At 42.8% G+C, this 13894-nt stretch overlaps 1 protein-coding gene across 1 annotated transcript; it reads left to right on the forward strand.

The window, feature by feature from the left end:
* Nucleotides 1–5837: 5837 nt before the first annotated feature.
* On the forward strand, nt 5838–13391 carry SLC35G1 (solute carrier family 35 member G1; the record flags this gene model as incomplete). Its single annotated transcript, XM_082672958.1, has 3 exons — nt 5838–5958; nt 9970–10150; nt 12131–13391. 3 exons carry the CDS (start codon nt 5838–5840, stop codon nt 12867–12869), a joined length of 1041 nt encoding a protein of 346 aa, XP_082529084.1. The 3' UTR covers nt 12870–13391.
* Between the last annotated feature and the right edge of the window lie 503 nt (nt 13392–13894).

The raw sequence follows: 13894 nt of genomic DNA on the forward strand, positions 1-13894 counted from the left end.
AAAATGATACTAAGGTAAACATAAATATATTAGGGAATAGAATAGAAACTTGGCATAAATTTTGAAGATGGGACACAGAACTTCAAAGAAACTTCCCATTTCTGGGGCTTTAAATTCTGTCTCCAGAAATTAGAGTTCCAAGTTCCCACTTCTTAGCTGTGAGGGATACTTGGATGGAAAAGTTTCAGAAGCCTGGAATATGCAATACCACGCTACCTCTCTTCCTCTTATTATTTCCTTTTTTTTTTTTTAATGAGTTGTTACCTCTGTATAATTATGGCCAGTGCTGGGGAAAATATCTCGTATGCCTCAGTTTGTATGCAGACCCGGGTTTACTTCAACTTTGGATTTACATTGCTGTTTTTTTAGCTGTCTACTGAATACCCTGGTTTTCCCTGGCATATTTTTAACTTTTTAAAATAGTGGTAAATATATATAACATAAAATTTACCATTTTAGCCATTTTTAAGTGTGCAGTTCAGTGGCATTAGATGAATTCACATTGCTGTACAACAATCACCACGACCCATCACAGGACTCTTTTCATCATCCCAGACTGACACTGTACCCACTAAACAATATCCCCTCTTTCCCTCCTCCCCTTAGCTCCTGGCAACTACCATTCTATTTTCTGTCTCTAGGAATTTGACTATTCTAGGTCCCTCATATAAATGGAATCATACAGTATTTTCCCTTCTAGGTTTGGCTTATTTCACTTAGCATGTTTTCAAGTTTCATCCATGTAGTATGTGTCAGAATTTCATTCCTTTTTTTTTTTTTTTGCCGTACGCGACCGTCTCACTGTTGTGGCCTCTCCCGTTGCAGAGCACAGGCTCCGGACGCACAGCCTCAGCAGCCATGGCTCACGGGCCCAGCCGCTCTGCGGCATGTGGGATCTTCCCGGACCAGGGCACAAACCCGTGTCCCCTGCATTGGCAGGCGGACTCTCAACCACTGCGCCACCAGGGAAGCCCTCATTCCTTTTTAAGCCTGAATACTATTCCATTGCATGTATATACCACATTTTCTTTATCCATTCATCCATTGATGGATCTGTGGGTTGTTTCCATCTTTTGGCTATTGTGAATAATGCTGTTATGAATGTTGGTGTACAAACATCTGTTCAATTCTTTGCTTTCAATTCTTCTGAGTATATACCCAGAAGTGAAATTGCTGGCTTGTAACATAATTCTATGTTTAATTTTTTTGAAGAACCAACCCTGGCATTTTCCTTCCTGGTATATTTCCAGAGTCAGTTCTTTATCGTCTATTGAAACAGTGTATTTTGCCTCTCTGATGTACTATCCTACAATTCTACTAAAACACCTCTCTTTTGCTTGCTCTCTCTTTCATTCACCAAGGCATTTAGAATTATGATCTTATGTTCCACAGTACTCATTTTCCCCAAAACAAAAACACTGAACCTCACTCCTTGGAACAAGCTGCCATTTTCCAAATCATAAGTTGCATTAGTTAAAAGAATAAGAAGCTAACTTTTTTGGAGGAAAAATGTGCAGTCTTTCAAATCAGTACCGAGATACCAGCCTGGTAGGCAGCAGGTAGACATACCAGGAAAAGAGCTCCTGATTTACAAATGTCTCACTTAAGAACATCCCTGACATTCAAACCATAGTGGAATTCAGGAGTTGAACTCCTGCAGTTGCTGAAGGTCTCTGTTTGCCACCACTGGTATTATGAGGACTGTGGACTCTCACTTGTTAATGGGACAGCTAGAGCCCACCTCTCTTCTACTTTCATCTTCCTTCTTTCTTCTTGACACCAGAACTATAGGGGTGCCACCACCACCGTGGTGGCTAGCTGGCATCAGGTCGAGAGCTCCTGTTTTCACTGGAAGATTGAATTCCTTCAAACAGAAGAATTTCAGTTGGAACACTGCATGATTTTGCATACAGAAGCAACGCTCTTTCACATCTAGTCAACTTATTCTGTCCATTCCATCCTTATCTAACTCAGAATCTATCTTTCCTCCCTGCCTCCTCTACCTTGAGGTCAAAATCTCACCTAGACCACTGCAATGGGCTGAGCTGGTCTCCCCGACAGTAAAGATTTCTACCCCACCCTTCATATTATAGGGGAAATCCATCTCTCACCAGCTCAATGTCAGTGTCACCGGAGCCTTGAAATAACAGTGTTCAAAGAAGAACTTAACCACTCCAAGCCTCTGCTGGGTGAGGCTGCAACAGAGCCATGTCTTCCTACTTCTAGTCTGATCTATACTTTTCTTACCAGTAGCTTTTTAAGTTTACATGGCTCTTGTTTGTTTAGCAAACAAGAATGACTGTAACTGATATCATTCATATGTCAAGGTCAGCAGCAGAAGGAAAGGAAGTTAAATGAATAAACTCCAAGACCAAAATCATTCCATTACCCTTTTGTCACCTTAGTCAACATTGGTATGGTACCTATTTTCTTTTCTTTCTCTTTTCCCTTTTTGAGGATGGTGATCAAAGTGAAGTAGTTAAGGTACTTCTTGATCAACTCATCCAATTCTTTCTTCCTTTCACTTCCTAACCAGCATCTTCATCACTTCCAGAGGGAGATTAAAAGTGTTCCGGGACCCAATTCCACCATGGTGGGGTGGAGGTTCCCCCCACACCAACAACAGTTCTCTGGACACCAGCTTGGTGTCCTACAATTCGACTCAATTCTAACACTAGTCACCTGGAGATAGCACAGGTAAATCCCACAGGTTAAAGACTCAGTCCTACACAACTGCCCCCGTGCCTTCAAATGCCAGTCACAAGCCCACGTTATCACCTGTGCTTCTGACCAACCTGCTATAAACTGGAGGTTCCAAGGTCTCCCTTCCTGGGCTTCAGATGCTAGTTGCAAGTCCAGGTTGTTACCTGTACCTCTGACCAACTGGCTATAAATCAGAGGTTCCCATGACCCCCTCTGAGGGTTTGATTAATTTGCTAGAGCAGTTCACAGAACCAGGAGAAGCATTTTGCTTATTAGATCACCAGTTTATTATAAAAAGATATAACCAGGAACAACCAGATAGAATAGATGTATAAGGCAAGGTATAGGGAAAGAATGCTGAGTTTCCATGCCCTCTCTGGCCACACCACTCTCCCAGCACCTCCACATGTTCACCAACCCAGAAGCTCTCCGAACCCCACCTTTTGGGTTTTTAATGAAGGCTTCATTACATAGGCATGATTGATTAATTCACTGGCCATTGCTGATTGAACTCAATCTCCAGCCCCTAGCCCCTCCCCGCCCCCAGGAGTGGAGAGTGGAGAGTGGAGAGTGGAGAGTGGAGGGTGGGACTGAAAGTGCTAACCCTCTAATCCCAGGGTTGGTTACCCTGGCAACAGGCCCCCATCCTTAGGTGCTTTTTAAAAGTTACCCCATTTAACTTAAACCCAGTTGTGGCGGAAAGAAGCTTGTTATGAATAACAAGACATCTGTTTCACCTCTAAGGCTCAGAAGCCATTTCAGGACCTGAGGACAAGAACCCAAATATTATAACAAAACATGTTCCCATTGCTCTTACTGCTCAGGAAATTCCAAGGATTTTGAGAGCTATGAGCCAGGAACCCAGGGTGAAGATCAAATATATGTGAGAAATATATTTTGGTTATCTGAATGTGGCCAAATACATATTTCTTATAAATCACAACATCTCATGGGCTCTTCAGATGCTCTGCACATCTAAATCTCAGAACGCAACTGTGAAATTGCACTTGATTTCTAGATGTTTGGAGGAGCTTCTTGGTTCTTCCTTCATAACCATGAGCTACCACCCTCACCACCCCTCCCTACAATTTCCCCACCAAAACACTTTTACAACCACCAATAAAATCAGGTGTACAGATTTTTGCAAGCAGCCTTAAATTCTTTTTAAGAACAAGGCAAAGGTATATGTTAATTAAGTTAGAATTCAGATGGCCATTTTTCCCAGTTTGCCTAGGGCAGTACCAGTTTGTGCCTACTGCCCTGCATAATTTTTAAACGAGCTCCCCTTTTTACTCTAAAGAAAAAAAGTCCCAGTTTGGAGGATAAATTATATGTTTTCCCTACTTAAAAATACACCTTGCTTTCCCAGTAAAGTGCTTTTCGGGTGACTCGGTGCTGTTGCCCACATCATTGCACTTTAGTTGCACAACAACTCTGCAAAGTAGGAAGGGAAATACTTTATCTCTGTCAATTAAATGAAGTAACCAAGGCTGGCTTCAGGTAGCACGGTGGTGATTGTACGAGGTCACGCACTCCGTGACAGAATCAGAGCCAAAACCCAGGACTCCTGATTTCAAGTCCAATATTGTTCAGCTGTGGATCCCTTTGTGCAAATATCTAAGTAAAAGCAAACCTCATTGTCTTGTTTAGTAACCTGCTTGAACTTGGACCTAGAACAGTTTAGACAGGTTCATCCTTGCCCAGAGACTCTCTTTTCACATTTGAAGCAAACAAAGAGATGAAAAAAGAATTACGTAAACATAAAGAGGGTATTAGTGAATCCTAGGGCCAAATGACATAAATCTTTGATTTTACCAGGTGCAGTTATATCAGGTTATTGGAATTTTATTTCTAACCGAATTAGGATGACTTGGTTGACAACAGGAAGGGAGGGAGGGAGGGAGGGAGGGAGGACGAAGTAAATGAGGAAGGAAAAGAGATGGGCAGACAGAAATACAGACAATAAAGATCAATAATGAATGCCTACAGTTACAAAAAACATATAAATGGGTTCTGCCCCAGTCTTATAGATACATATCCCGTATGGTTACGTGCTAATCTTTTTTTTTTTTAAAACCTAAAACCAGTAAAATTCTACTCTCCTTGGATAAGTGGCAACGACAGAAAACAGAGGTAAAACCCACGATCCTTCAAAGACAGGCACAGTGCTTGGCAAGGTCTTCAGGGTGTCCTAGAGGTGCTGAATGCGGCGCCACACGGAGAAATAAATGCACACTCCCCTAACCTCCCGACTGGCCGCCCTAAGAGAAGATTACACGACCCGCGGGGGTCCCTGCCTCCTTTCGCAATGACAGAAAGAGGTCTAGTGTGCCCTGGGAAGGATGATTCCAAGACGCTCGCCAGTCTAGCCAGACTGCAGCAGAGGGGTGGACGCCTTGGGGCCAGGCCCGGGCACCGCAGCTGACCTGGGAGGCGACCGGCCCTCCCCTCGGGGACCTGAAGGTGAGAGGGTAGGAGAGGACGAGCGCGGTTCCCCGTGGAGGGGGTGGGGAGGCGAAAGGGCCGCACGCGCATGCGCCGCACCGCCACCTCCGCGGGCCGGAAGAGCGGAGCAGTGGAGCCGCGGCTGCCGGCGCCAGACGCCGCGGTGGCCGCGGGGAGATCGCCGGCTGGGCGATGCGGCCCGTGGACGACACTGGGGCCGCCAAGCGGCTGGAGTCCGGGCTGCCGCTGGTGGACATCCCGCCCCCGGGCTCCAGGCAAGAGTCGGCGGCCACCGAGGTAGCGGAGACGCCCGGCCCCGGTGGGTGCTGGCAGTGTCCTTCCTTGCCGTGCGGCTCGCGCGCGGAGCAGGGTGAGTGCGGCGCATGGACCCTGGTGCGGGTCTCGCCCGTGGGGGACCGGGCGGGCGCCAGCGGTGGGGGTCCCCGCAGCCGCCGGCCGGGGGCCCCGTGTGGACCGCGCCCCCCCCCTTCCCACCCTGCTCGGAGCTCGTGAACACCCTCGTGCTGTCACCTGGGGGCGGGGGGGGGGGGGTGCGGGCTGTAAAGCAGAAGCCCCCCGCGCCCCCATCGGCGGGAAGAGCGGAGAAAGTTTCTGATTGTTTTGGAACCCATTTGGGATTCTGAAACTGTTCTTATAATTAAAGTGATTAAAGTGTTACGGGCAGGATCATGGAGTCAGATTGCCATTCGGTGCGCCCTGCCCGAGATTGGGAGTCAGGGAGAAAGGCCATCCCGCAGCTGGCCGAGGTTGGGAGGAAGCTAAGCAAGAAAACTGATCTCAATGTAAACGGTGTTGCTTGAAGAGGAAGTTGAAAAGCATCGGGTCTAGAAAAACGTTTGTCTCAGAGTTTTAGAATCTTGGGAAGGCAGAGTTGAGTGGGACTACTACTGGTTCTTAACCTTTTTGAGTTACAAGGAATTTGTAGCAACTGATGCAAAATGAGACAGAGGCACAATCTTACAAACACGGGTAAGAGGTTCACGGACCCGCCTCCAAAGCCAGGGACCTCGTGTGAGAAAGCCTTTATCTTGTTCAATGTCTTCCTTTCACAAATGATGAAATTGAGGCCTGGGAAGGTGAGGGCTTTGGGAGGGTTTTTTTGTTTTGTTTTGTTTTTTCGAAGATCTAGCATGTGTGGATGAGACACTTCACAGGTCCGGGCAGCACCAGGGATAGGATCCCAGTTTGCTAGCGACCCAGCCCAGAGCCCTTTCTCCTAGCCCCAAGCACATTCCTCCTTAAACTCCACCACCCACCTGGAGCAGCTTCCTCAAAGAAAAGAGAAATAGGCAGATGTCCTTTCAAGACAAAATTACACAGTCTGCACCACCTCATCCTCTGGATCACCTCCCTTAAGTGTGACCTGGGATTTCTATGTCTCTTAGCCGATCCCGCTTTCTGTCTGCACTTCTTGAGAGTCAGAAAATTCACACATTTTGTGGAGACAAACCCCAGGGAGATGGTTCTTGCTGCATTTTTGTCCTTAATGCTAAGAGAAATGATCAGGTTTCTGATCATTTATGTAAGGGTTACCTTCAGCTGAGCTGACCAGACGTGCAGCTTTGAAGAAGTCAGTTTCTCATCTTAGCATCCTATGGCTGAATGTTGTTACGATGGACTGCTGAGTTAGTCCTTGCAAACTTTTAAATGATTCCCCTGTTTGTGAACCAAAGAGGCATACTTCAGGCAGAAGGTGGCAAAACCTACGTAAGCAGTTCCACCTAAGAATCTTGAGGGGTCTTTTAATTTCAAAGAAAGTTGCTAATAATAAGACTTAGATAAAGTGACCAGATAATATTCCAAAAATGGGATTGCCATAGAAACACTTTAACACCCCCCCACCCCCCCCGTACTGTGGTCATTGAACTTTGTGACAGTATCATTTTAGCTTCTTAACCCAACTGGTTATCTCAAGAAAGTTCATTTTCAAGTTCAGGTTGAAACTGTTACCCATTTTTCTTACATTCTTGGATAACCTTCCCAGACAGCACACAGCTATCCTAAGACATCTGTTTATTTTCTTGAGGGACAGTGTGGGTCTTAGACTGAAGCAAGGAAAAGAAGTTGTCTTAAGTCTGTGCCTCACATCCCCCTGGAAGGAGTGAGTTCCTTAGGGTAGCAGTGGCCCTGAAACCAGTAGAGCTTTTTACAGTGACCGCGGTCCTATTTCAGTGGGTCTAGGGTAGGGCTGGCATTGAAGTTTTAAAAGTTCCTCAGTTGATTCTAATTCCCAACCTGGGTAGTGAATCACCAGTTTAAAGCAGAGGATAGAGAAAGTGAGCAACTTTTCAGTTTTCTTCTGACTCAGGAAATCGCACTGTGGCCACTTACTTAACTTGAATTATTTAGAGTTGCCAAATTATTAGATATGTTTTCAGTGGAATATGGTCATGGAAGCATATTACATAGGCAGATGCCTCTTTGGATTATGCTACTCTCTTGTCCATCTCCTTTGACAGAGAGAATTGAAATTACTATTCTGTAAGAGACTGCGGTCTGCCTGAGAGAACCAGTCCTCAGTCTTATATCAAATAATCAAGTTAAACTAGACCTTGTAACTTAAAGTTTTAAAAGAGTTAAAATATCATGTTAAGTTAAAATATTCCTGGAGAAAATTTTAAAAGTTTAGGTTGGAGAAGATCCTTGAAATATAGACCAGGGAGATGTTTTCTGTCCTCGATCTTCCTATTCTGTTCTTTCTGAGGGTGTAGGTTCTATGTAAGGATTGGGTTTCTTTTAAGAAAAACTATTTTGGGGCTTCCCTGGTGGCACAGTGGTTAAGAATACGCCTGCCCATGCAGGGGACACAGGTTCGAGCCCTGGTCCGGGAAGATCCCACCTGCTGCAGAGCAACCTAGCCCGTGCACCACAACTACTGAGCCTGCTCTCTAGAGCCCGCGAGCCACAACTACTGAAGCCCATGTGCCTAGACCCTGTGCTCCGCAACAAGAGAAGCCACCGCAATGAGAAGCCTGCACACCGCAACGCAGAGTAGCCCCTGCTCACCGCAACTAGAGAAAGCCCGCACACAGCAATGAAGACTCAACACAGCCAAAAATAAAAAATAAATAAATTTATAGAAAGAAAACTATTTTATTTGGACCTGCATTCTGAAATTTCAGAAACTGACCTCTAAGGCTGACCAGAGCCAATACATGTATTTTGTGGTGCTTAACTTGGAAGTCTTCTAAAGCTTCCTTCTCATGGGCTGAGTGGGTATGTGCAGTTTGGTTCCTACAGTATCTGAGCACATAGATATAGAACACGACGTGGAGGATTCGGGTACTTATAATGGATAACCTATTACGTGATGACTGCTAGCTCCAAGTCATTCTCTTCAGCAGTACACCTAGAACAGGAAAAGGTGGAGACCACTGACCAGAATGGCATCTTTTACTACAAAGGCTGAAGTGTACCCCCAGGAAGATTGTGCATCATCAGAGTTTGGTCCCACTTTGCAAACTGTTTGTCACTTGTGGGCAAAGGTATCTAATTAACATGAGGATGTTGAAATGTATTACCTGGTGTTTGTGTTTATCAGAAAAGGGCATTAAAACAAACAAACTTTGTGCAATACTGTTTTATGGCTGAGTAACCCATTGTAAATTCCTAGATTGGAATGATAATCCTTGTTTTACTACAAATTGCATGTGCCTACACATCCTTCACCTCTGCTATGCTCTTAACTAACAAGGGCCAGTACTGTGTTTCCTTCCTATTCTGTCCTTGTTTTTGTGTTCGTTTCAAAAAAGAAAAAAAAAATATTCCTCAGTGTGTGGCCTATCTTTTTAAGTTCTCTGCTTACCCTGTTGCATTTTGCTGTCCTCTGAATGATGGGGGTGAGACTGAAAGCAGGTTCTACTCCTGTCTTAGGCAGCTGTTTAAGACAGAGGCAGTGGCTGCTCCTACAGACTGTCATTAATGGATTGAATACTTGATGCCCTGGAGAAAGCAGAAGTTTCCTGGTTCAGATCAAACCAAGAATCAGATGGCAGTACTGTTTTTTGTTTTTTTAAATTTTTAAGCACTTTTAAGTACTAAGTCAGAGGGATAGATAACCTAGCCCCTAGCCTCAAAGAGTTTATGTTCTAAATGGAAGATAAGTCGTAAACCGTGAAAACTTTAAGATCTCCTTAACTGTTCAAAATAACTAAACAGAGAGCCTTCTCAGATTATGCTTTTGCCTGTGGTGTTAGACCCTACATCTTTCCACAAAATTTTCTTATATTATTTCCTTCAGCAATTATTTATTCAGGGTCTTCCATGGGCCAGGCCTGAACAGGGCAGCTGAGATCTTAGCCCTGGAGGAGCTTACAGGCTTGTGGGGGAAGTCAGCTAATCAAGAAGTAGCCATATCACACAGTTAGGACCTGTTTTCCAGAAAAGAACACTTTCTACATAAAGCCGAGTTCACCAATGAGATGATATAAAATATCACTTGGAAGCATTTTTCTCTAGCCATCTTGATAAGCATTTCTTAAAGATTTCTTTCACCATCTTGGCAAGCTTTTTACTTCCTTTTGACTTTAGGAGTGAGGGATGAGTCTTCAGTGAGACAAAGAGATCCATTTTGTAGGGTGAACTGCATTCTAAAAAGGTAGGTTTAAATTGTTGCCCTTTGTCTATGGTTCTTTATTCTTCGTGGGGAAAATGGTTCAGATCCAGAGAACGGATATGCTTAGGAGGTAATTTTTGTAGGCTGTTAGCTATTAATATTGTTCCATTTTTCTCAATTTCTAAGTAAAAGTGATTAAACATACCCTTGGAAGCAAGGACTAACCAGAATTTAATCTTTTTCAGAAGCTGAGAAGAAAGCACCCTGTCCTGGACTTGGCTTGTTTTACACATTATTGTCTGCGTTCCTCTTCTCAGTGGGCTCTTTATTTGTTAAAAAAGTGCAAGACATCCACGCTGTAGAAATTAGTGCATTCCGATGTGTGTTCCAAATGCTAATCATTATCCCTTGCTTAATATACAGAAAGTAAGTATTTCTTACCTGCAAAGTAGAAGGTATTAATAAATGTTTGTAAATCTTTTGACCTGCTTAAATTATCTACTCTACAGACTCTGCTTTATCCCTCTCATAGCTTTACCAGTCCCTACACCCTTTGGCTCAGATTAATGAAAAGTCACAAGGATCCACCCACAGAAGATGCTCTCATAAGCACCAACCACATGCCCAAACAAAGGAGGGGAAAGAGATTCAGTTATTTACCACCCCCTATTTTGAGAACAAAGCTTTCCTTGTACAATTCCCCCCATCTTGTACCACCCTCCCTCTTTCCTTTGGCGTAACTAGTATTTGGAAGAAAAAAGTAAACAGGAGGAAACAGTAGTGTCTCCTAGTGTCAGAGGTTTCTTTAAGTAGAACAGGCTGCTCTCCTACCAGGGCAGACAGAAGGTTACAGTAATAATATTTAGGTCTTCCCACTAGGGTGCCATGGGAAAGGGGAAAGTGGATCTTGAGAAAGGCCTCTTTAGCTCTTTTCTTGTTCAGTGTCCTCATCTGTAAACTGGAGGGAATGATATCCTTTGTCCTCTACCCTGTACGAAAACTGTAGTCCCCATCCTTACTCTTCTCTCCCCGCCCAGCCTCCCTTCCCCTTCTACATGGACCCCATACACACACCCTCCCCAGGTGAAAATTATACCTCCCCCACACTGTTGTAACCTCTACAGACCCCCGTGTACTTAGACGCCTGGGAGGAGCGCCTGTTGGGTTCCTGGTGGCTGTCTGGCTCTTTTTCTTTTTGGGTAAAGATGCTTAAACTCCAGATTAAAAGCTTCAGTCACTTGCTACCAAAGTCTCTTTGTATCTATAACTCAGTGCAGATTTACTTAGAATAGTTTCACTCCTTATCCCAAGTCTTTGGTGAAAAAGGTGAAAATCCTCTAAGATCAGAAATATTGTCAGAAATTCCCGTGTAGGTGTGGACAAGTCACAATATTTTAGGAAACGATGGTAGGTAAGACTTCAGAAATGTCTAAAGGTGGCAACAGACCACTGATGCTAACACAATCATTCTCTCCATTTTGGAGTAAAGGTATTGGCAGGAAGGCACTTAGAAGAATTTTCTTAAGTTGTTGGCACTAATCTGTTTTGACCCATTTTATGTTTCACTATCATGAAAAACTCTCAGCTTTTCAAAGTATGGACCAAAGGTGACCACACTTTCATTTCTAACTCCAGAGACCAAGGGCTCCCTATGTCAAGCCTAGACGCTGCTCTACAAAGGCCAGCTCTGGCACAGACCAGTGAGCCGCACCTAGCCAGGAACTTACACAGCACTCTGCTTCGTAAATATTTAAGTGTAAAGCATTTGAGCAGCAGTTCTTATATTTATCCGAATGCTACAGTTTCTTTTCCAGCGTATTTTAACTCTTTTCCTAAGGAGAACAATGAGAAGTTGTCTCATATTCAATGCCTGAAATAAATTTTAGCATTGCTTTCAGCTGTAACAGAAAAACTCACTAAGATTGAGAATGCACACTCGCATTCCCAAGTTTTCTTATACAGGGCAGCTAAATAATGAAATTGTATTTATTATAAAAATAACACTTTTCATTATAGAAAATTTGGGGAAAATAAATAGAAAGGAAAATTACCTATGAGTCCACCTATTAAGGTATAACCATGATGAACATTTCAGTATATTTTCCTTTTTGTCTTTTTTGCAGGCATGTACCTATACCTAGGGAAAATAATATCTATATTTGCTGACTTATACTATTTATGTATTTCTCTTGTGCTATTTTTGATTCTACTGTGAACACTTTAATGTCATTAGCTATATTTAGGAAACACTTTCTAAAAGGTGTATAATAGTTGTAGACATAATTAATTTACTATTGCCTTGTTTTCTGATAGTTAGGACTTTTAAGATAATGCTTAATTTAAAAATGTAATTTGAAAACAAATACCGAGTTCATTTAATATGCATTCCTTCCTTTGAATTTACAGAACTGGGTTTATAGGCCCCAAAGGTCAACGAATCTTCCTCCTTCTCAGAGGAGTCCTTGGTTCTAGTGCCATGATCCTTTTATACTACGCCTACCAGTCAACATCCCTCGCTGACGCCACGGTTATCTCATTTAGCTGTCCAGTGTTTACATCTATAATTGCTTGCATATTTCTCAAGGAAAAGTATAGCCCTTGGGACGCTGTCTTCACTGCATTCACAATCACCGGAGTGATCCTTATCGTGAGGCCGCCATTTTTGTTTGGTTCCGAAGTCGTGGAGACGGATAAAGACTATTCAGTTCACCTGAAAGGTGCTTTCGCAGCACTTGTACACGCTGTGTTTGCTGCCGTGACTTTAGTTATCCTAAGGAAAATAGGGACATCTGTGGACTACATGTTGAGCATTTGGTATTATGTAGTAGCTGGCCTTACCGAGTGCATCGTTGCCCTTTCTATATTAGGAGAGTGGAGTCTGCCGCACTGTGGGTTGGACAGGCTATTTCTCATACTAATTGGGCTGTTTGGTTTGGGAGGTCAGATGTTTCTCGCAAAAGCCATTCAAATAGAAAAAGCAGGACTAGTAGCATTAATGAAGACTATGGATGTGGTCTTCGCTTTTATCTTTCAGATTATTTTCTTTCATGATGTGCCGTCGTGGTGGACAGTGGGTGGCTCCTTATGCGTAGTAGCCAGTAGCATTGGAGCGGCCGTTCGTAAATGGTACCAGAGCTCCAAATAAAGCATCATTGCTGAAATGTGTACACCATCACCCAGTTGAGACATACCACCCGCATACACACCTGGAAAATCTGCATTTACTTCACTGACTATATACATTTCATAGTTAAGGTACCATTTTTGAATATGGTATGTCTTTAATTAGTTGAGGATAGCCAGTCAGTTGGGTGTAGCAATTATTAATTTTTGTGTGTCAGTTATTTTTTGGTTTTGGTTTTGGCTTTGGTTGTTGGGGTGGCATTTGGTAAGAGAACACATCATTAGTTGAAGAAAAACTGCACAATTTTTTATGACTCAAGTATAAATATATGTAATTTTTAAAAGTGTATTTTTGGTACTGATGGGATATAGGTGGGAAGAAATTTTAGATTCTCTTTTAGCAGTGTAGAGGCTAAGAAACTTATTGATAATAATGCTGCTGTATAATTAGTGTTGTGTTGAGAATTCATTTGAAATGTAATCCCATTTAGGAGGCCAAAGCTGGAGTAGGTGCCTACTTAATGGTATAAATAAAACAAATGAATTAGCCTTATTTTCAAGGCTTTTATAAATTATTGTCATTCTTTTAACGCATATTTGTGCCTTTTCACTCTAATGCTGAAATTTCATACATAAACTTAAAAAAAAAATCTTTAAATCACCAAATTTGGCTAATAGTGTTCTGTTTTAGTGGCATTATCATCTGTAGCTACATTCTGTAAGTCTAATTGTCCTCTGTTTTTTTTTGAAACTGCACTAAATTTTTCTTAACTTTCTAAGTTAAGGTGTTTAAAAATCATAAGAAAGAAATCTTGGCATGGCCAGTGTGCACATTTCCATCCTGAAGTGTTTTCCCTATACTAGAAATGTGATTTTCTATAAATTCTCCTTGAATTTATGGTGTGATGCCAAATAAAATTTTCTCAGGGCTTTATTAGGTTGAACCATAAGAAATTGATGAGATTTTACCTTTTTAACTTACAAAAACCATAGTTCCTTATGGTTCACCCTATTAAGATACCTCTCTTACCTTCTAAACCAAATACT

This window comes from Grampus griseus (genome assembly GCF_964374135.1).
Source record: "Grampus griseus genome assembly, chromosome: 16".
Taxonomy (NCBI): Eukaryota; Metazoa; Chordata; class Mammalia; order Artiodactyla; family Delphinidae; genus Grampus; species Grampus griseus.